General features: G+C 43.2%; 2 protein-coding genes across 6 annotated transcripts; both read left to right on the top strand.

Annotated features, from left to right (window-relative positions):
* Positions 1-252: 252 nt before the first annotated feature.
* On the top strand, positions 253-21198 carry LOC138349478 (uncharacterized). 3 transcript variants are annotated; one of them, XR_011221979.1, is made up of 3 exons: positions 254-3118; positions 4174-6810; positions 21107-21198. XR_011221979.1 is itself a non-coding variant. In XM_045748998.2 (2 exons), the coding sequence occupies exons 1-2, from the start codon at positions 1951-1953 to the stop codon at positions 4266-4268; spliced, it is 1260 nt and encodes a 419-aa protein (XP_045604954.2). In that variant the 5' UTR covers positions 253-1950; the 3' UTR covers positions 4269-6965. The 3 variants fall into 3 exon arrangements, 2 of the variants coding, with proteins under 2 accessions (XP_045604954.2, XP_045604939.2); XM_045748998.2 differs by lacking the exon at positions 21107-21198 and having other exon boundaries at positions 253-3118; positions 4177-6965; XM_045748983.2 differs by lacking the exon at positions 21107-21198 and having other exon boundaries at positions 4174-6965.
* On the top strand, positions 15011-21198 carry LOC123762439 (uncharacterized). 3 transcript variants are annotated; one of them, XM_045748973.2, is made up of 2 exons: positions 15011-16364; positions 18614-21198. In XM_045748973.2, exons 1-2 carry the CDS (start codon positions 15044-15046, stop codon positions 18703-18705), a joined length of 1413 nt encoding a protein of 470 aa, XP_045604929.2. In that variant the 5' UTR covers positions 15011-15043; the 3' UTR covers positions 18706-21198. The 3 variants fall into 3 exon arrangements, with proteins under 3 accessions (XP_045604929.2, XP_045604923.2, XP_045604933.2); XM_045748967.2 differs by having other exon boundaries at positions 18611-21198; XM_045748977.2 differs by lacking the exon at positions 18614-21198 and adding an exon at positions 17345-17850.
* Positions 21199-23366: the final 2168 nt, after the last annotated feature.

Below are 23366 nucleotides of genomic sequence, written 5' to 3'. Positions count from 1 at the left end.
GCACATACCATACCCATATGCTCCCGCAGTTCACACCCTCTCTGTCTCCCCACTAGAACACACCCTCCCTTTCTCTCTCCTTGTACATATTCGCTATCTTTCCCAAGGCACGCACTTTCAACCGTATATTGCCCCAGCCTTTCCTCCTAAGGTTTCCCAACGTCAAGAAAACGTTCTCTCCTAACCTACCAGAGATCCTAAAACAGAAAACGGAACATTACGTTATTTTCGCAAGCCGCTTCCATTTTCTAGTACGACAATTTTTGGCCTTATGTAAAACATTCGAGCGAAAAGCGACATTCTTTGTAGGAGGACAGGTGCTCATCCAGCAAACAAGCACAACAAGCATAGTAGGCTGAGCATAAAGAGATAGACCTCACTCCCCCGTAGTCACTGATAGGTAAGTATACACTCCCCTTCTTCCCTTACAACACATACTCCACCAATATTGTTTAGTTGCTTCAACGTTACTGTGAAGTTCTTCAAAGTTGTGCCAACGATCTATCTGATGTTGCAGGAACATAAATGTGTGCAGTTGTAGATAGGTTGCCAGAACTTTCTAAACCAATATTGTCCATACAAAATTAGACAACAACTATGGCAACTTTTAAGTTTGCCTCAAAGTTATACAAGTCATTGCCTCAAAGCATGCAAATAAAGAGCTATATATAAATGTTTAACAAAAATCAAGCAATAATTGTTGCATAATAAAGTATTACTCAAGTTACATTTGTATTTTAATTGTTGAAATAATACAGAAATAGGATTATGACCATTACATATCAAGTGCAATGAGGGCATGCATAGTGGCACCCTGGAAGATGGCAGTCAGGCAGGCTGTTAGCCAGGTAGGCAGAATAGGTGATGAGCAGGCATATGAGCATGCAGGCAAGACGACAGGAAAGCAGGCATTAAGGCAAGCACACATAAAGGCAGATAGGATGGTAGGAATGCAGGCAGGCAGTTTTGACAGAAAGGTAGATAAAGAGGCAAGCAGGCAGGAAGGTAGTGAGGCAGGGATACATACAGGAAGATAGGCAGGAAAGCGGACAAGAAGGTAGGAATAAAAGTAGGCAGGAAATCAAAGAACAGACGAAAACAGGAATAGATCCAACAAAGCTGAGAACGAATACATAAATATAAGAAGAGTATCGGAAATAAATTGAGAGAACGATATTGATATCAAAGCAAAGAAATCACCAAAACAACTACATAGTCATGTAAGAAGGAAAATGACAGTGGATGACTAAGTGACACAACTACGGATAACGGGAGGAATACATACAGAAAGTGATAAGGAGATCTGCGAGGTACTGAACACTGGTTTCCACGGAGTGTTCACAACCCAGTCTGAGCAGCTCCCAATGTTAGAAGAGGAGATGACCCTTAATGAGAGACTGCTGTGTGTGAAGATGTAATATTTACTGTTGTGAGTGAGGGTGTAATGTTTACTGTTATGAGTGAGGGTGAAATACTTACTGTTGTGAGTGAGAGCGTAATGATTACTGTTGTGAGTGAGGGTGAAATATTTACTGTTTTGAGTGAGAGTCTAATGATTACTGATGTGAGTGAGGGTGTAATGTTTACTGTTGTGAGGGTGAAATATTTACTGTTGCGAGTGAGGGTGAAATATTTACTGCTGTGAGTGAGGGTGTAACATTTACTGTTGTGAGTGAGGGTGTAATGTTTACTGTTGTAAGTGAAGGTGTAAAACATGTGTGTGTTTAGACACCACATTCCAGTTTATAGCTGACATGTCGAAAAAAGAGCATTATAAACATAAGGAAAACCTAACAAGTGAACAGTTGCCAGATATCAGCTACAGGATGAGACGTCCTGTGGTTATCAAGCAACACAGAGCAACAACAACGCAGATCTGGACCTGGCTTAGTGTATATCGTTTCTCTCGGGTGACTAGTTATATACCAAAGAGATATTACAGACACGCTGATGGAGGGTAAACTCCTGAATGTGTGTGTAATCCTATGTGGCTGCTGGGATTGGCCATCCTCCGCGTCTCTGCCACAGCTCGCATCACCCATCAACCCCGCAACACCTCTGTACTCCTCTTGGCTGCAACAGTATTCACTAAGTACCAGTCCACGACTACCGCACTCCTCGCTAACTACCAGCCCAGGACTACATCAGTCTCCGCTAACTACCAGCCCAGGACTACAACAGTCCCCACTAACTACCAGGCCAGGACCAGCCCGCTCCCCCAAGCAACACCCACCACTGGTCTCCACCAGAGATGTGCCACTAACAGGAAACACACCGATTGGTGAGACACAGTCATCGGGGCAGAATCCCTTACAACCAATTGTGTCACATTTATATCCCAACACGACCCTTCTGCGGAGGAAAAAGAGGATGGACTGTTTTAGTGAAGGTGTTCGTGTCAGTAATAATTTAAAGGAAGTTATGAAGACCGACCGACAAAGTGGTACTCTTTACTTTTATCCCGAGGATGACTTTGAGTTTGTACGTATTATACTGACAGTAACTCATGGTGAACAAGACGGAGTGTTTAACAAAGGTGACCTTTGTGTCAAGGAAACACAACGCTGGTATACTCTTGCGTTTAGTACTTATGAGGCTCTTCCTGGGGCTATTAAATGGGGAATTATGGTCAAAGTAGATAATTGTATTAATCATTCGCCAACATCTTACTTGTATTATCTAAATTGGTTTTATCACATGAGGGTAGAGGCTAAGGGGTCGTCTTACTGGAGCACCAGAGCCCCAGGTTCAGACTGCCTCAACCCGCTCCCCGACCACACCACCGCTGGGGGACAGCCTGGAGCGCCTGTGGCAACACTCCCCTCAGCTGCTGACGACACCACCGCTGGGGGAGAGTCTGGGGCGCCTGTGGCACCACTCCCTTCAGCTGCTGACGACACCACCGCTGGGGGAGAGTCTGGGGCGCCTGTGTCAACACTCACCTCAGCTGCTGACGACACCACCGCTGGGGGAGAGTCTGGGGCGCCTGTGGCAACACTCCCCTCAGCTGCTGACGACACCCAGACGCTCGTTGATCATACAATACTTCCTGTTGTCGTACTGACCATTGTCTCCACTGTGGATCTCGTTATTGTCGTCATTTGGTGTCGCAGCCGAAGTAAGCAAACCCATTTGTTATAATTCACTTGATATACCCTCAAATGTTATTACCAGTGAAAGGGTTAATGATTCGTAAAAATATAGTTTGCTGGTAGGTGTTGCGTACTAAGATAAATTGGCGATAATATTCAAGTAAAAAATATATTCAAAGAGCTTAAGCACTTAGAAGTAGTGAACATAGAAGGGAATATTTGCCACAGCATATATACCCTTATGTATATAATGATTATGGACTCGTGGTATAATTGTGGGTCTAACTCCTGCTTCAATCCGAGTTGCGTTCAGTAATGTAGTTGTCAGTAACGAGAGGTTAGGTTCATTATATATATTCCGATATTATGACAGTTAATTGTTAATAGCCATCTCGCTCTTATATTGAGGGTGTTCTGATTCTCTACAGTGTCTTGAGGGTGTTCTGATTATCTACAGTGTCTTGAGGGTGTTCTGATTCCTACAGTGTCTTGACTGTGTTCTGATTATCTACAGTGGAAAGGCAGGCAGGAAGGTTGGGAGGCAGGGATGCATTCAGGAAGGTAGGCAGGAAAGCAGACAAGAAGGTAGGAATGAAGGTAGGCAGGAATTCAAAGAACAGAGGAAAACAGGAATAGGTGCAACAGAGTTGGGAACGAATACCTAAATATAAGAAGAGTATCGGAAATAAATTGAGAGAACGATATTGATATCAAAGCAAAGAAACCACCAAAACAACTACATAGTCATATAAGAAGGAAAATGACAGTGGATGACTAAGTGACACAACTACGGATAACGGGAGGAATACATGCAGAAAGTGATAAGGAGATCTGCGAGGTACTGAACACTGGTTTCCTCGGAGTGTTCACAACCCAGTCTGAGCAGCTCCCATTGTTAGAAGAGGAGATGACCCTTAATGAGAGACTGCTGTGTGTGAGGATGTAATATTTACTGCTGCAAGTGAGAGTTTAATATTCCGTTGTGTATTTGTAAGAGTTGCCATTTGTACTACCATTGTATTTACTAATTTTATCAAATTAAATTGGTAAGAACACATAACTAATCAGATAACTGTTCCAGAAGGCCGCACCGGCAGGCTTGGCATTCCTCCAGCGTCACGGACTCATCCTCCAGAAGCCTCAGACAACCCAATGTATGACGAGGTCAGGATCTAGGCGGAGCTACGATCCTCCAGGATTTCCACCAGATCCAGTATGAGGTCAGGATCTGGGCGAAGCAGCCGGACAGTTGACGGTCGCCCCACACCGGGGACAACACCGATAGCGGCGCTGCCCCCCGCGTCCCCTGGCGGGAGGCCCGGCTCCTCCTTGCTATACAATGGTAACACTGTATTAATGAGTCCCGGATATATGGATAACACTATCGCTGTATAGTGTTAGTCCAGAATTTCCCCACAGAATTGTCCCCATTCTTGTCCAGAATTTCAAATTCTCTCCCGCCTTCCTTCCCCAACCTTCTCCAAGGCCTTTGGACATCGAAGTTAAGCATCGCAGGAACTAAGGAACTAAGGTTTTCTGCAGCTGCTTAATTCAATATTGATATCTCAACACCTCCAACAACTGACAGTTATTAATCGTCGTCAGATGTTTATCTTCATAATTGAAATTATGATCGTTATCATAAATTTAAAAATTGTGTTTAATGATGTTGCTGATATTGTTATGATGATAATTATCATTATTGTTTGTTTTAAAGTGACAGCAATTGTCTGAAGTCAGTACAGAGACTTCCGCCAGTTGAAAATGTTATGTATTAGTGATCCTTGTTTAGGAACAATGCTTGTTATCAAGTACAGTATCATATTCTTACCTTTCGGTGACTACGGGGAAGTGAGGTCTTTCTTTTCATGCCCCGAGAACCAGCCTTGTTGTACCAGTTGCGTTAAAGCTTCGCTATTCTATCTTTGTCGAACCTTTCCTTAAAGTTATGGATGGAGGCGGTTTCCACAACTCTTGGTATATTCCGCTTGTTGACCTCCCGTACAGGGTCGAGTACTTCCTTATATTTCTTCGACTCATTTGTGACTCCAGCTTCCACTTGTGTTCTCTTGTCCCACTTTCTCTAAACTTAGAGGCTGTCCTTGTCCACCTTGTCTATTCCCCTCAGTATCTTGTACGTTGTTACCATATCTGCTCTATTTCTTCTGTCTTCCAAGGTTGTGAGATCCAGTTCCTTCAGCCTATCATCATAACTTAACCCTCTAAGCTCTGGCAATAATCTAGTAGCAAACCTCTGCACTTTTTCGATTATAGTTGTATGTTTCACAAGGTATGGATGCCAAGCAGGTGCTGCATATTCCAGTATTGAGCTAACAAAAGCTGTGTAGATTGCTTTGAACGCGCCCTGACTTAAGTTACTAAACGACGTTCTAATGTTTGCCAGCGTCTCATATGCTGCTGATGTCACCCTGCCTGTGTGTGCCTCTGGTGTTAGTGATGGAATTATATCCACTCCCAAATTTCTTTCTCTCACATTCCTGCAATTGCCTTCCATTAATGGTGTAGACACCTTCTGGTCTTCTTTCTTTCTTTCTTCCTTCCCCATCTTCATTGCCTTATACTTATTGGGACTGAACTCCATCAACCACTTGCTTGTCAATTTATGGATTTTGTTATACTGCAATCCTCCTCTATTTTCACATTCCTCATTATTTTGGCATCGTCTGCAAATATTGACATGTACGAGGTCACTCCCTCAGGTAGATCATTAGCATAAATTAGCAACAGTAGTTGTCCCAGGACCGATCCTCTGGGGATCCCACCTGTTACATTCCTCCAGCTGGAGACCTCGCCTCTCACTGTGACTCGTTATCTTCTGTCCTTCAGGTATTCCCTTATCCAGATTAATGTTTTCCCAATTATCCCAGCTTTCTTCTAAATCTTGTACACGAGCCTTTCACGAGGAACAGTATCAAATGTCTTTTGACAGTCTAGGAAAATGCAATCTACCCAGCCTACTTTTTCTTGTCGTATTCTAGTAACCTTGTCGTAGAACTCGTTCAAGTTTGTCAGGCATGACTTTCCCCTTTTAAATCCATGCTGCCATTCTATTACAAATTTCATCATCTCTCGATGCTCCACTATTCTTGACCTGATCACTCTCTCAGCACTTCGCAAGGAATACTTGTCAGTGACACTGGTCTGTAATTTAGTGCCTCCTCTCTGTCCGCCTTTCTTGAATATTGGAACTACGTGTGTCTTATTCCATAACTCTATAAGAATTTTAGAATTATGGGAATATCAATGGTGTTACAGTGTATGTGCCTTATTTAATTACTCATTAATCATATACCTAACATCTTGTGGTGTTATTTGTGTTTTACAGTTACTCATTGATCACCTAACTGCCATCTTGTAGAGTTATATATAGTTTCCTAATTACTCGCTGATTACTGAGGCAGTACCATATGTTATATAATTACTCACTAGTCATTGAACTACATCATGAAGTGTTTTATAATTTTTTTTAATTACTCTTTGATTAACATAGAGAAGCAGCAGTTGAACCAATTTGTAGAACAAATTAATGTACAAATTATGTTATTCAAATTTATTGTACATAAAATATTGTTAATATGTTGCACAAATTCAACTGCACATTAACGTTGTTGTTGTTTAGATTCAGCTACTCGGAACTAAAGTTGCAAGTAGCACGGGCTATAGCGAGCCCAAAGTGGACTTATAACTCGATCGTTAGGTATCACATTTCTTGCTGAAGACTGCTGACATTATTAATAATTTCTGTTTTTATAATACTGTATAGAATATAAAATTGTATATTGTATAAACAATTTTAACAAAAAAGGTCTGAATTCTCAAGATATCATTATGCAATAAAATATTAAGATTTAATGTTTTTGAATTTTCTTTACAGTTGAAATTAGGCTACAGTATACATATTGGTTCAAGGTATACAAGAGGCTTATCCTGTACTGAACCAGAGTGTCCCCTGGAACGAATCCTGAGCTGAGTTACATATTCCTGTGAGGTGATTCATCATCTTTGTGTTCGTGTGAAATGCTACATCATTTTCGAGTGAGTGGTACAAGTGACGTCACTTGTACCTCACTTGTGCGTCTGGAAACAAGTGATGAACAACGCAGCTGCGTTGGGTGGTGCTGTACATTTTGATAAGGCAATATACTCACTCACAGGATGAGTGGCGTTACCCTATAAACTCGCTCTTCGGAACAGAACAAACAAATCATATACGAATGAGGTGATTCATCACATCCTGTAGCGCCCTTCCTGTGAGCTCAAAGTCCTGCTGTACCCTGGCCAGGAAGTCCGTCTCTGTATTGTCGCCTTTCTTGTATGTCGACATGATTTGTCGTCTCTCACTCCCTCTTGTGTGTGTGTACTCACCTATTTGTACTCACCTATTTGTGTCTGCAATATCGAACATTGACTCTTGGATTCCACCTTTCGGGCATCGGTTGTTTACAGCAATGACTATGGTCCTATTTTCTATCATACCTAGTTTTTAAATTATGAGTAGTATTTGCTTCCACAACCTGTTCCTGAAGTGCATTCCATTTTCCCACTATTCTCACGCTAAAAGAAAACTTCCTAACATCCCTGTGACTCCTCTGAGTTTCCAGCTTCCACCCATGTCCCCTCGTTCTGTTACTATTCCGTGTGAACATTTCGTCTATGTCCACTCTGTCAATCCTCTGAGTATTTTATACGTTCCTATCATGTCCCCCCTCTCCCTTCTTCTTTCTAGTGTCGTAAGGCACAGTTCCCTCAGGCGCTCCTCATACCCCATCCCTCGTAGCTCTGGGACGAGTCTCGTTGCAAACCTCTGAACCTTTTTCAGTTTCCTTATATGCTTCTTCAGATGGGGACTCCATGATGAGGCGGCATACTCTAAGACTGGCCTCATGCAGGCAGTGTAAATAAATTAAGAACCCTAAAGGCCTACTTACTTAGGTTTCTGAATGATGTTCTGACTTTTGCCAGTGTAGAGTACGCTGCTGTCGTTATCCTATTTATATGTGCTTCAGGAGACAGATTAGGTGTTACGTCCACGCCCAGGTCTTTTTCTCGCGTCGTCACAGGTAAGCAGTTCCCCTTCATTGTGTACTGTTCCTCTGGTCTCCTATCACCTAGTTCCATTTCCATAACTTTACATTTGCTCGTGTTGAACTACAGTAGCCATTTCTCTGACCATCTCTGCAACCTGTTCAAGTCCTCTTGGAGGATCCTGCAATCCTCATCTGTCACAATTCTTCTCATCAACTTTGCGTCATCCGCGAACATCGACATGTAGGACTCTACTCCTGTAAACATGTCGGTAACATATATTAGAAATAGAATAAGTCCCAGCATCGATCCTTGTGGTACTGCACTCGTTACTGTTCGCCAATCGGACTTCTCGCCCCTTACCGTAACTCTTTGGCTCCTTCCTGTTAGGTAGTTCCTTATCCATGCTAGGACCTTTCCTCCCACCCACGCCTGCCTCTCGAGTTTGAACAGCAGTCTCATGTGCGGTATTGTATGAAAGGCTTTTTGGCAGTGCAGAAATATGTAATCTGCCCAACCATCTCTGTCCTGTCTTATCCTCGTTATTTTATCATAGAATTCCAAAAGGTTTGTTAGGTACGATTTCCCTTTCCAGAACCCATGTTGATGTTTGTTCACAAACCTAACGTTTTCCAGGTGTGCAACCAGTCGTAGCCTAATTATTCTTTCTAGTATTTTATAGGGGATGCTTGTCAGTGATACAGGTCTAAAGTTAAGTGCCTCCTCCCTATCGCCTTTCTTGATGATCGGTACGACATTTGCCTTCTTCTAGCAACTGGGCAATTCTCCCGACATAAGTGACTCATTAAAAATCATTGCCAGAGGCACGCTGAGGGCCTGCGCTGCTTCTTTTAGTATCCACGGTGATACTTTGTCTGGCCCAACCGCGTTAGTTGCATCCAGTGTTGTCAACTGTCTCATTATCTCCTCTGCTGTCACCTCTATATCTGATAGTCTTTCATCTAGGGTAATCCCTTCTAACAATGTGAGCTGCTCAGGCTCGGTAGTGAACACTCCATGGAAACTGGCATTCAGTGCCTCGCAGATTTCCTTGTCACTTTCAGTATATGCCCCCTCTGTTTTCCTTAGTCTTGTCACTTGGTCGTTCACCAACATTTTTTTTCTTATATGGCTGTGTGGTGACTTAGGTTGCTTTTTTGCTTTCATCGCAATATCGTTCTCATAGTCCCTTTCCGATGTTCGTCTTATGTTAATGTAATCGTTCCTAGCTCTGTTGCATCTGATCCTGTTGTCCTTTGTCCTTTGTCTTCTGTACTTCCTCCACTTCCGCCTGCTGGCCATTTTTGCTTCCTGGCACTGTCTATTAAACCATGGGTTAGTATATGCCCTTATTTTTCTCTTTACTGTTGGTATAAATCTCTCTTCGGCCTCCTGGTATTTCTGTATGACTAGGTCCATCATATCTTGAACTCTTTTTCCTCAAATTTCTTCCTCCCACTGCACTTCTCCCAGATAGTCCCTTATCATCCTATAGTCCCCTTTCCTGTAGTCAACTCTCCTTTCCCAGACCTCTTGTGTGTGTGTGTGTGTGTGTGTGTGTGTGTGTGTGTGTGTGTGTGTGTGTGTGTGTGTGTGTGTGTGTATGTGTGTGTGTGTGTGTGTGTGTGTGTGTGTGTGTGTGTGTGTGTGTGTGTGTGTGTGTGTGTGTGTGTGTGTGTGTGTGTGTGTGTGTGTGTATGTGTGTGTGTGTGTGTGTGCACTCACCTAGTTGTACTCACCTAGTTGTGTTTGAGGGGGTTGAGCTCTGGCTCTTTGGTCCCGCCTCTCAACCGTCAATCAACAGGTGTACAGATTCCTGAGCCTATCGAGCTCTATCATATCTACACTTGAAACTGTGTATGGAGTCAGCCTCCACCACATCACTTCCTAATGCATTCCATTTGTCAACCACTCTGACACTAAAAAAGTTCTTTCTAATATCTCTGTGGCTCATTTGGGCACTCAGTTTCCACCTGTGTCCCCTTGTGCATGTTCCCCTTGTGTTAAATAGACTGTCTTTATCTACCCTATCAATTCCCTTCAGAATCTTGAATGTGGTGATCATGTCCCCCCTAACTCTTCTGTCTTCCAGCGAAGTGAGGTTTAATTCCCGTAGTATCTCCTCGTAGCTCATACCTCTCAGCTCGGGTACTAGTCTGGTGGCAAACCTTTGAACCTTTTCCAGTGTGTGTGTGTGTGTGTGTGTGTGTGTGTGTGTGTGTGTGTGTGTGTGTGTGTGTGTGTGTGTGTGTGTGTGTGTGTGTGTGTGTGTGTGTGTGTGTGTGCGTGTGTGAAGATTGGGGTGCCGTAAAAGCGAGCAAGACAAGCATAAAAGACAACACAGTAAGAAACGAACAGTTGACGGATAGGTTACACGAAGAGACGTCTTGTGAGCTGGACCCTGTTTAGTGTATCTCAGGGCTTTCTGACGACTGGGTATACCAAGAGAAACTATTAAAAGTCTCTGATGGAAGGGACGCTCCAGAAAGTGTGCGTGATTCTATGGGGGTACTGGACGATGGGCATAGTCTTGCGGGACTATATTCCATCTTCTGCGTCTCTGGCACTGCTCACATCACACATTAACCACACAACACCTCTGCACTCCACTTGGCTACAGCAGTCTTCGCTAATTATCAGCCCAAGACTACAGCAGTCCCCACTAACTACCAGCCCAGGACTACAGCAGTCCCTGTTAACTACCAGCCCAGGACTACAGCAGTCCCTGTTAACTACCAGCCCAGGACTACAGCAGTCCCTGTTAACTACCAGCCCAGGACTACAGCAGTCCCCACTAACTACCAGCCCAGGACTACAACAGTCCCTGCTAACTACCAGCCCAGGACTACAGCAGTCCCTGTTAACTACCAGCCCAGGACTACAGCAGTCCCTGTTAACTACCAGCCCAGGACTACAGCAGTCCCTGTTAACTACCAGCCCAGGACTACAGCAGTCCCCACTAACTACCAGCGAAGGACTACAGCAGTCCCCACTAACTACCTGCCAAGGACTACAGCAGTCCCTGTTAACTACCAGCCCAGGATTACAGCAGCCCCTGCTAACTACCAGCCCAGGACTACAGCAGTCCCTGTTAACTACCAGCCCAGGACTACAGCAGTCCCTGTTAACTACCAGCCCAGGACTACAGCAGTCCCTGTTAACTACCAGCCCAGGACTACAGCAGTCCCCACTAACTACCAGCGAAGGACTACAGCAGTCCCCACTAACTACCTGCCAAGGACTACAGCAGTCCCCGTTAACTACCAGCCCAGGATTACAGCAGCCCCTGCTAACTACCAGCCCAGGACAACAGCAGTCCCTGTTAACTACCAGCCCAGGACTACAGCAGTCCCCACTAACTACCAACCCAGGACTACAGCAGTCCCCACTAACTACCAGCCCAGGACTACAGCAGTCCCTGTTAACTACCAGCCCAGGACTACAGCAGCCCCTGCTACCTACCAGCCCAGGACTACAGCTGTCCCTGCTAACTACCAGCCCAGGACTTCAGTTGTCCCCGTTAACTATCAGCCCAGGACGACATCAGCCCCCGCTAACGACCAGCCCAGGACCAGCCCGCTCCCCCAGCCAACACCCACCACTGGTCTCCACCAGAGATGTCCTACTAACAGGAAACACACCGATGGGTGAGACACAGTCCGCGGGGCAGAATCCCTTACAACCAATTGTGTCACATTTATATCCCGACATGACCCTTCTGCGGAGGAAAAAGAGGAATGACTGTTTTAGTGAAGCTGTTCGTGTCAGTAATAATTTAAAGGAAGTTATGAAGACCGACCAACAAAGTGGTACTCTTTACTTTTATCCCGAGGATGACTTTGAGTTTGTACGTATTATACTGACAGTAACTCATGGTGAACAAGACGGAGTGTTTAACAAAGAAGACCTTTGTATCAAGGACAAACGTCGCTGGTATACCTTTGAGTTTGGTGCTGGTGTTCATTACAGTCCGTTTAATTACAAAACATGGGGAATTAATGTAAAAGTAAATACCTGTAAAAACAAATCACCAATAGAGTACTTGTACGGGGCGAACTGGTTTCATCACATGAGGGTAGTGACTAAGGGGTCGTCTTACTGGAGCACCAGAATACCAGGTCCAGACTGCCTCAACCCGCTCCACAACCACACCACCGCTGGGGGAGAGCCTGGGGCGCCTGTGTCAACACTTCCCTCAGTTGTCCACAACACCCAGGCGCTCGTTGACTGTACAATACTGCCTGTTGTCGTACTGACTTTGTCTTCACTGTGGATCTCGTTATTGTCGTCATTTGGTGTCGCAGCCGAAGTAAGCAAACCCATTTGTTATAATTCATTTGATATACCTTCAAATGTTATTGCCAGTGAAGGCGTGCATGATTCGTAAAAGTATCGTTGGCTTTTAGGTGTTACTAAGGTAAATAGGCGATAATATTCAAGTAAAAAAATAAAGCATGTAAATGTAATGAAGCACTTAGAAGTACTGAACATAAAAGGGAATATTTACCACAGCATAAATATACCCTTATGTATAAAATGATTATGGACTCGTGGTATAATTGTGGATCTAACTCCCGCTTCAATCCGAGTTGTGTTCAGTAATGTATTTGTCAGTAACGAGAGCTTATGTTCATCATATATATTCCAATATTATGACAATTAATTGTTAACAGCCATCTCGCTATTTTATTGAGGGTGTTCTGATTCCCTACAGCATCATGAAGTTCAGGTTCAGAAACTTTATTCATAGCTTTTTCTCACAAATCGTTAAACTCACACCTACACTTTTCCTGTAGAGCGAGTTATGGTTTACGTGTAAATGCTAAATATAATATTAACTAGATGAGGTACCAGGCGGTGCCCGGGTTCACCAGTGCCCAGGTCTCCTCCACACTCCCTCTACATCTTCACTTCACACACTCTCCCCGTTTCCCCCTATCACTGTAACTATTTTCAAAACACGCTGCCCTTATCACTGTAAACATCTTCACACCATCTCTATTGCCCCGCCCCCACACTCTTCCCATCTCCCTTACACATGCCACAGGCTCCCCCCCCCTCAAACATTCCCTGTTCCTTCTATCTACACCCTCCCCTTCTCCCCCCCCCTATCCTTTTCTCCCACCCCAGCACATACCATACCCATGTGCCCCCGCAGCTCACACCTTCTCTGTCTTCCCACTAGAACACACCCTCCCTTGCCCTCCCCTAGTACATATTCCCTCTCCCAAAGCACGCAATTTCAACCCCACCTCACCCCAGCCCGTTCTCCTAAGGTTTCCCAACGTCGAGAAAACGGTCAATTTAAAGTGTCCTCTCCCAACCTACCAGAGAACCCAAAACAGAAAATGGAACAGTACGTTATTTTCGCAAGCCACTTCGATTTTCTAGTACGACAATTTTTGGCCTTATGTAACACTTACGAGCAAAAAGCGACATTCTTTGTCGGAGGACAGGTGCTCACCCAGCAAACAGGCACAACAAGCATAGTAGGCTGAGCATAAAGAGATAGACCTCACTCCCCCGTAGTCACTGATAGGTAAGTATACACTCCCCTTCTTCCCTTACAACACATACCCCACCAATATTGTTTAGTTGCTTCAACGTTACTGTAAAATTCTTCAAAGTTGTGCCAACGATCTATCTGATGTTGCAGGAACATAAATGTGTGCAGTTGTAGATAGGTTGCCAGAACTTTCTAAACCAATATTGTCCATACAAAATTAGACAACAACTATGGCAACTTTTAAGTTTGCCTCAAAGTTATACAAGTCATTGCCTCAAAGCATGCAAATAAAAAACTATATATAAATGTTTAACAAAAATCAAGCAATAATTGTTGCATAATAAAGTATTACTCAAGTTACATTTGTATTTTAATTGTTGAAATAATACAGAAATAGGATTATGACCATTACATATCAAGTGCAAAGAGGGCATGCATAGAGGCACCCTGGAAGATGGCAGTCAAGCAGGCTGTTAGCCAGGAAGGCAGAATAGGTGATGAGGAGGCATGTGAGTATGCAGGCAAGACGACAGGAAAGCAGGTATGACGGCAAGCAGGCATTAAGGCAAGCAGGTATGTTGCACACATAAAGGCAGACAGAATGGAAGGAATGCAGGCAAGCAGTTTTAACAGAAAGGTAGATAGAGAGGCAAGCAGGCAGGAAGGTAGTGAGGCAGGGATACATTCAGGAAGGTAGGCAGGAAAGCAGACAAGAAGGCAGGAATGAAAGTAAGCAGGAAATCAAAGATCAGAGGAAAACAGGAATAGATGCAACAAAGCTGGGAACGAATACATAAATATAAGAAGAGTATCGGAAATAAATTGAGAGAACGATATTGATATCAAAGCAAAGAAATCACCAGAACAACTACATTGTCATGTAAGAAGGAAAATGACAGTGGATGACTAAGTGACACAACTACGGATAACGGGAGGAATACATACAGAAAGTGATAAAGAGATCTGCGATGTACTGAACACTGGTTTCCACGGAGTGTTCACAACCTAGTTTGAGCAGCTCCCATTGTTAGAAGAGGAGATGACCCTTAATGAGAGACTGCTGTGTGTGAGGATGTAATGTTTACTGTTGTGAGTGAGGGTGTAATGTTTACTGTTGTGAGTGAGAGTGTAATGTTTACTGCTGTGAGTGAAGTAAAACACAAGTATGTTTAGGCACCACATTCCAGTTTATAGCTGACATGCCGAAAAAGGGAGTATTATAAACATTAGGAAAACACACTGAGAAATGAACAGTTGACAGATATCAGTTTCAGGATGAGACGTCCTGTGGGTTATCAAGCAATACAGAGCAACAACAACGCAAATCTGGACCTCGCTTAGTGTATCTCGCTTCTCTCGAGCGACTAGTTATATACCAACAGATATTACTGACACGCTGATGGAGGGTAAACTCCTGAATGTGTGTGTAATCCTATGCGGCTGCTGGGCTTGGCCATCCTCCGTGTCTCTGCTACAGCTCGCATCACCCGTCAACCCCGCAACACCTCCACACTCCTCTTGGCTGCATCAGTCTTCGCTAACAAACAGTCCACGACTACAGCAGTTCCCGCTAACTACCAGCCCAGGACTGCATCAGTCATCGCTAACTACCAGTCCTGGACTACAGCAGTCCCTGCTAACTACCAGCCCAGGACTGCATCAGTCATCGCTAACTACCAGCCCTGGACTACAGCAGTCCCCAATAACTACCAGCCCAGGACTACAGCAGTCCCTGCTAACTACCAGCCCAGGACTGCATCAGTCATCGCTAACTACCAGCCCTGGACTACAGCAGTCCCCACTAACTACCAGCCCAGGACTACAGCAGTCCCTGCTAACTACCAACCTTGAACTACAGCAGTCCCCACTAACTACCAGCCCAGGACTACAGCAGTCCCTGCTAACTACCAACCCAGGACTGCAGCAGTCCCCGCTAACTACCAGCCCAGGGCCAGCCCGCTCCCCCAGGCAACACCCACCACTGGTCTCCAACAGAGATGTGCCACTAACAGGAAACACACCGATGGGTGAGACACAGTCCTCGGGGCAGAATCCCTTACAACCAATTGTGTCACACTTACATCCCGACATGACCCTTCTGCGGAGGAAAAAGAGGAAGGACTGTTTTAGTGAAGCTGTTCGTGTCAGTAATAATTTAAAGGAAGTTATGAAGACCGACCAACAAAATGGTACTCTTTACTTTTATCCCGAGGATGACTTTGAGTTTGTACGTTTTATACTGATAGTAACTCATGGTGAACAAGAAGGAGTGTTTAACAAAGAACACCTTTGTGTCGACGACGGACCTCGCTGGTACACCCTTGAGTTTAGTGCTGGTCATTATCACATACCGCAGAAAGTTGATACATGGGGAATTTATGTCAAAGTAGATAACTGTAAAAACAAATCACCAATAGATTACTTGCACTGGGCGAACAGGTTTTATCACATGAGGGTAGTGGCTAAGGGGTCGTCTTACTGGAGCACCAGAGCCCCAGGTCCAGACTGCCTCAACCCGTTCCCCGACCACACCACCGCTGGGGGAGAGCCTGGGACGCCTGTGTCAACACTTCCCCCAGCTGCTGACGACACCCAGGCGCTCGTTGAACAGGCGCTCGTTGAACAGGCGCTCGTTGACTGTACAATACTTCCTGTTGTCGTACTGACCATTGTCTTCACTGTGGATCTCGTTATTGTCGTCATTTGGTGTCGCAGCCGAAGTAAGCAAACCAATTTGTTATTATTCACTTGATACCCTCAAATGTTATTTTCAGTGAAGGCGTGCATGATTCGTAAAAGTATCGTTGACTTGTAGGTGTTACTAAGGTAAATTGGCGATAATATTCAAGTAAAAAATATATTCAAAGAGCTTAAGCACTTAGAAGTACTGAACATAGAAGGGAATATTTACTACAGCATAAATATACCCTTATGTATTGAGTAATTATGGACTCCTGGTATAATTGTGCATCTAACTCCCGCTTCAATCCGAGTTGTGTTCAGTAATGTATTTGTTAGTAACGAGAGCTTATGTTTATTATATTTATTTCGATATTATGACAGTTAATTGTTAATAGCCATCTCGCTATTATACTGAGGGTGTTGTGATTTCCTACAGTGTCTTGAGGGTGTTCTGATTCCCTACAGCATCATGAAGATGTTCAGGTTCAGGAACTTTGTTCACAGATTTTTTACACAAATCGTTAAACTCACACCTAAACTTTTTCTGTAGAGTGAGTTATGGTTCATGAGTAAATGCTTAATATAATATTAACTAGATGAGGCACCAGGCGGTGCCCGGGTTCACCAGAGCCCAGGTCTCCTCCACACTCCCTCTACATCTTCGCTTCACACACCCTCCCTGTTTCCCCTTATCACTGTAACTATTTTTTAAAACACACTGCCCTTATCACTGTAAACATCTTCACACTTTCTCTATCCCCCCCCCACACTCTTCCCATCTCCCATACTTACACATGACACCCATCTCACCCCCACAAACCCTCGCTGTTCCTCTTCTGCACACCCTTCCCTTCTCCCCTAACACTCCCCCCCTCTTTCTCGTCTCTCACCCCAGCACCTACCATGTGCTCCCCCAGCTCACACCCTCCCAGTCATCCCCCATCTCACCTTTCTCTCCCCTAGTACATATTCCCTCGCTTAACCAAAGCACTCACTTTCAATCCGATCTCACCCACAGCCCGTCCTCCTAAGGTTTCTCAACGTCAAGAAAACGGTCAATTTATAGGTGTCCTCTCCTAAGCTACCAGAGGACCCAAAACAGAAAACAGAACAGTACGTCATTTTCGCAAGTCACTTCCATTTTCTAGTAAGACAACGTTTGGCCTTATGTAACACTTACGAGCGAAAAGCGACATTCTTTGTAGGAGGACAGGAGCTCATCCAGAAAACAGGAACACCAAGCGTAGTAGGTGCGGCATAAAGAGATAGACCTCACTCCTCTGTAGTCACTGATAGGTAATAATACGCTGGACTTCTTCCCTTACAACACATACCCCACAAACAATTTTTCATTGCTTCAACGTTACTGTTAAGTTCTTGAAAGTTGTGCCAACGTTCTCTCTGATGTTGCAGGAACATCAGTGTGTGCAGTTGTAGATAGGTTGCCAAAACTTTCTAAACCAATATTGTCCATACAAAATTTGAGAATCTATGGCAAATTTTAAGCTTGCCTCAAAGTCATGCATAACTGTTGCATAATAAAGTATTATTCAAGATGCATTTTGTATTTTAATTGTCGAAACAATACAGAAATAGCATCATGACCATTACATATCAGGTGCAATGAAGACATGCGTAGAGGCACCCTGGGAGATGTCCGCAGTCAGGCAGACTGCTAGCCAGGTAGGCAGAATAGGTGATGAGCAGGCATGTATGCATGCAGGCAGGACGACAGGAAAGCAGGTATGAAGGTAAGCAGGCACAAAGGAAGAGAGGAAGGTAATTATGCAGGGATGCATTCAGGAAGGTAGGTAGAAAAGCAGACAAGAAGGTAGGCAAGAAGTCAAAAGACAGAGGAAAACAGTAATAGATGCAACCAAGTTGGGAACGAATACATAAATATATGAAGAGTATCGGAAATAAACTGAGAGAACGATATTGCTATCAAAGCAAACAAACCCCAAAACAACTACATAGTCAGATAAGAAGGAAAATTACAGTGGATGACTAAGTGACACAACTACGGAAAACGGGAGGAATGCATGCAGAAAGTGATACGGAAATTTGCGAGGTGCTGAACACTGGTTTCCATCGAGTATTCACAACCGAGCCTGAGCAGCTCCCAATGTTAGAATAGATGACTCTTGATGAGAGACTGCTGTGAGTGAGAGTTTAATATTCCGTTGTGTATTTGTAAGCGGTGCCATTTTTACTACCATTGTTTTTATTAATTTTAACAAATTATATTGTTAAGAACACATAACTAATCAGGTAACCGTTCCAGAAGGCCGCACCAGCAAGCTTGGCGGACCTCCAGAGTCACTGACTCATCCTTCAGGAGCCTCAGACACCCCAATGTATGACGAGGTCAGGATCTAGGTGGAGCTACGATCCTCCAGGATTTCCACCAGATCCAGTATGAGGTCAGGATCTGGGCGAAGCAGCCAGACAGTTGAGGGTCGCCCCACACCGATGACAACACCGTCAGCGGCGCCGCCCCCCGCGACCCCTGGCGGGAGGCCCGGCTCCTCATTGCTACACAATGGTAACACTGTATTAATGAGTCCCGGATATATGAATAACACTATCGCTGTATAGTGTTAGTCCAGAATTTCCCCACAGAATTGTCCCCATTCTCGTCCAGAATTTCAAATCCTCTTCCTCCTTCCTTCCCCAACCTTCTCCAAGGCCTTTGGACATCGAAGTTAAGCATCGCAAGAACTAAGGAACTAAGGTTTTCTGCAGCTGCTTAATTCAATATTGATATCTCAACACCTCCAACAACTGACAGTTAATCGTCGTCAGATGTTTATCTGAAATAATTTCAATTATGATCATTATCATAAATTTTATAATTCTTTTTCATAATGTTGCTGATATTGTTATGATGATAATTACCATTATTGTTTGTTTTAAAGTGACAGCAATTGTCTGAAGTCAGTACAGAGACTTCCGCCAGTTGAAAATGTTATGTATTAGTGATCCTTGTTTAGGAACAATGCTTGTTATCAAGTATCATGTACTTACATATCAGTGACTACGGGGAAGTGAGATCTAACTCTTTATACCCCATCCCATAGCCTTGTTGTACCCGTTGTGTTAAAGCTTCATTTTACTAACAAACAATACCTTTGTCGAACCTTTCCTTAAAGTTGTGAATGGAGGTGACTTCCACAACTCTTGGTACATTAAACTTGCTGACCTCCCGTACAGGGTCGAGTATTTCCTTATACTTTTTCGACCTATTTGCTCTTGTGTCCTCTTGTCCTACTTTCTCTCATCTTAAAGAGACTGTCTTTGTCCACCTGGTCTATTCCCTTCAGTATCTTGTACGTTGTTATCATGTCTCTTCTGTTTCTTTCCGTCCTTTAAGCTTGTGAGAACCAGTTCCTTCATCCTATTCTCATAAATTAACCCTCTAAGCTCTGGCACTAATCTAGTAGCAAACCCCTGTACTTTTTTTTTACTTCAGCTTATGTTTCACAAGGTGTGGATTCCAGGCAGGTGCTGCATATTTCAGTATTGGTCTAACAAAAGCTTTGTAGATTGCTTTGAATGCGTCCTAATTTCGGTTCCTATACGACATTCTAATGTTTGCAATCCTCATTATTTTGGCATCGTCTGCAAACACTGCCATGTACGAGGTCACTCCCTCGGGTAGATCATTAACATAAATTAGGAACAGTAATGGTCCCAGGCCCGATCCTCGGGGGACGCCACTTGTTACATTTCTCCGTCTAGAGAACTCATCTGTGACTGTCACTCTTTGTCTTCTGTCCTTCAGGTATTCCTTACCTAGTTTAGAGTTTTCGAAATTATCCCAGCTTTCTTCTCCATCTTGTACACGAGCCTTTCACGAGGAACAGTATCAAATGCCTTTTGACAGTCTAGGAAAATGCAATCTACCCAACCTTCACTTTTTTTGTCGTATTCTAGTAACCTTGTCGTAGAACTCGTTCAAGTTTGTCAGGCATGACTTTCCCTTTCTAAATCCATGCTGCCATTATATTACAAAGTTCATCCTCTCTAGATGCTCCACTTTTCTCGTCCTCATTACTCTCTCTAGCATTGTGCAAGGAATACTTGTCAGTGACACTGTTCTGTAATTTAGTGCCTCCTCTCTGTCCCCTTTCTTGAATATTGGAACTACATGTGTCGTTTTCCAAAACTCTGGAAGAATTCCAGAATTATGGAAATATCAATGGTGTTACAGTGTATGTCTCTTATTTAATTACTCATTGATCATATACCAACCATCTTGTGGTGTTATTTATGCTTTACATTTACTCATTGGTCACTTATCTGCCATCTTGTAGAGTTATATATAGTTTCCTAATTACTCACTGATTACTGAGGCAGTACCATGTGGTATGTAATTACTCACTAGTCATTGAACTGCATCATGAAGTGTTTTATGTATTTTGTAATTACTCATTGATTAATTTAGAGAAGCAGTAACTGAACCAATTTGTAAAACAAACCAATGTACAAATTATATTATACAAATTTATTGTACATAAAGTATTGTTCATTTGTTGCACAAATGTAACTGCACATTAACTCGATCGATATTGTTGATTAGATTCAGCAACTCGGAACTAAAGTTCCAAGTAGCACGGGCTATGGCGAGCCCGAAGTGGATTTTTAACTCGATGTTGTTGTTGTTGTTTAAGATTCGTTACTTGGAACAGAAAGTTCCAAGTAGCACGGGCTATGGTGAGCCCGTAGTGGACTTACCTGGCACAGGAGCGGTGCTGTAACTGTTTAACTCGATCGTTAGGTATCACATTTCTTGCTAAAGACTGCTGACATTATTAATAATTTCTGTCTTTTATAATATTGTATAAACAATACAAATGTATATAGTATAAATCATTTTAACAATAAAGGCCTGAATTAAAGATATCATGATGCAATATTAAGATTTAATGTCTTTGAATTTCCTTTATATATGAAATTATGCTACAGTATACATAATGTTTCAAGGTATACAAGAGGCTTAGCCTGTACTGAACCAAAGAGTGTCCCCTGGAATGAATCCTGAGCTGAGATACATATTCGTGTCAGATGCTTGACCATATTCGTGTGAGGTTCTTCTTCGTGTTCGTGTGAAATTCTACATCATTCTGCAGTGAGGTACAAGTGACGTCACTTGTATCTCACGTGTGCGTCTGGATACAAGTGATGAACAACGCAGCTGCGTCTGGGAACAAGTGGCAGGATGAACAACGCAGCTGCGTTGGGTGGTGCTGTACATTTTGATATAACAATATAGTCACTCACAGGGTGAGTGATAAAATTGGGATACAATTGAGCCATTTAGTCACTCACAGGGTGAGTGACGTTGCCCAATAAACTCGCTCTTCGGGATAGAACAAAAAATCATATACGAATGAGGTGATTCATCACATCCTGCAGTGCCCTTCCTGTGAGCTCAGAGTCCTGGTGTATCCTGCCCAGGATCTCCTTCATCCCGTTATTGTGCAGTTGAACTGTTAGAACACATACGTAATGAAACCAGCGAGTCTAAATGGATTCATAGAACAGCCACTCATATTAAAATGATGGGACTGCACGATGTATGTAAAGATGAAAGAGTACAGCACTTCCTTCCACCCTGGCAGATAGTACTCTAGTACTTTTTGACATCCTGACGCCTGCATACCCCACCAAGAAACTGATCACAAACAATCCTCATGCTCAGCTTCTGCTAAATTAAGCACCCTGGAACACATTCACAATATACAAACTAAAAACATCATTACACTGACGGATCACTCGATACAGCTACAGGGAGGGCAGGAAGTGCTGTTATTGCTCATCAGCCACATGGAAGCACAATTCAAAGGAATACAAGAGTTAGTAACTGGGCATCCACACTGCAAGCTGAACTGGTAACAATACTGGTAGCACTCGAAATTATTGACAACATTGAAGTAGACAGCTTAATTATTTCTGACTCTCTTTCCTCACTATTAGTAATAAATAGTTAACAATCTAGTAATAACGTGCTTGTCTCCGAAGCCAGACATAGATATATAAACATACTTAATAATGGGGTAAATATCAAAATGTTGTGAGTTTCTTCTCACATTGGCCCGCAGGAACATGATAAAGTTGACGCCCTTGCTAAAGCTGCAGAAAATAAAGACAGTGTTGGACGGAATCTTGAGTTATCAAATAGGTCCCTTAAAAGTATCATTAGACGAGAACTCTTGGATGAATTTGAAGATAGCAGAACAGTGCAAACTGGAACTAGTAGGTCCATTGTTTATCACAATGAAATGTCTCAAGTAAAACATGTGCATGGGGCAAGTAACAACATCAGCAGACTATCAGACGTTGTCACAGCTCGTATAAAACTTGGTTATAAGTATCTCTGGCAGTTGGGCTTGTAGAGGGATCTAGATGAAGTAAAGTACAGTGTGTGGACAAAGACAAGGACACACTCTAGAACATTACATCTTGGACTGTAATAAAATTGAGCCATTTAGGGATAAATCTAATCTCACGCTGTATGAAATGGTAAATCATCTTATTACTAAGGATAAAATACCTGAAATCCTTGCACTGTATCCATATTTCGCTACCTGTAGATAAACGACATATGAGATTAAGAAACAAGTAGTGTATTGTGAAGACTAATAATAGCAAACAGCAGCTCCCCTATGACTGTAATATCTCCATTGCTCAAACAATTAAATATTAGCGATAAAACCTACCATTAATGTATAATGATTAACTGTAAATATATTGCTATTGAAATAGAACATTCTCTGTAACTAGCTGACATTGTAATTATAAGGTGTGAAGGATAGATGAAATTGTTAATGTAATCATCACCGTTGAGGTCTGATAAACACCTTTCGTGCCCTCTGCAATGCATTTTTACAGGATGAGTAGCTCAGGATCTAATAGCTCGATTCTGCAGACACAAATAGTAAATTTGTGAGACAGAAGATAGGTATAGGATAGGAGACGCAGACTATTATAATGCCCTTCAAACTGATCTGTATAAAATAAGTGCTTAGAGCGACAAA

Source organism: Procambarus clarkii, chromosome 5 (assembly GCF_040958095.1).
Source record: "Procambarus clarkii isolate CNS0578487 chromosome 5, FALCON_Pclarkii_2.0, whole genome shotgun sequence".
Lineage (NCBI taxonomy): Eukaryota > Metazoa > Arthropoda > Malacostraca > Decapoda > Cambaridae > Procambarus > Procambarus clarkii.
This window is presented reverse-complemented; position numbering and strand designations above follow the sequence as displayed.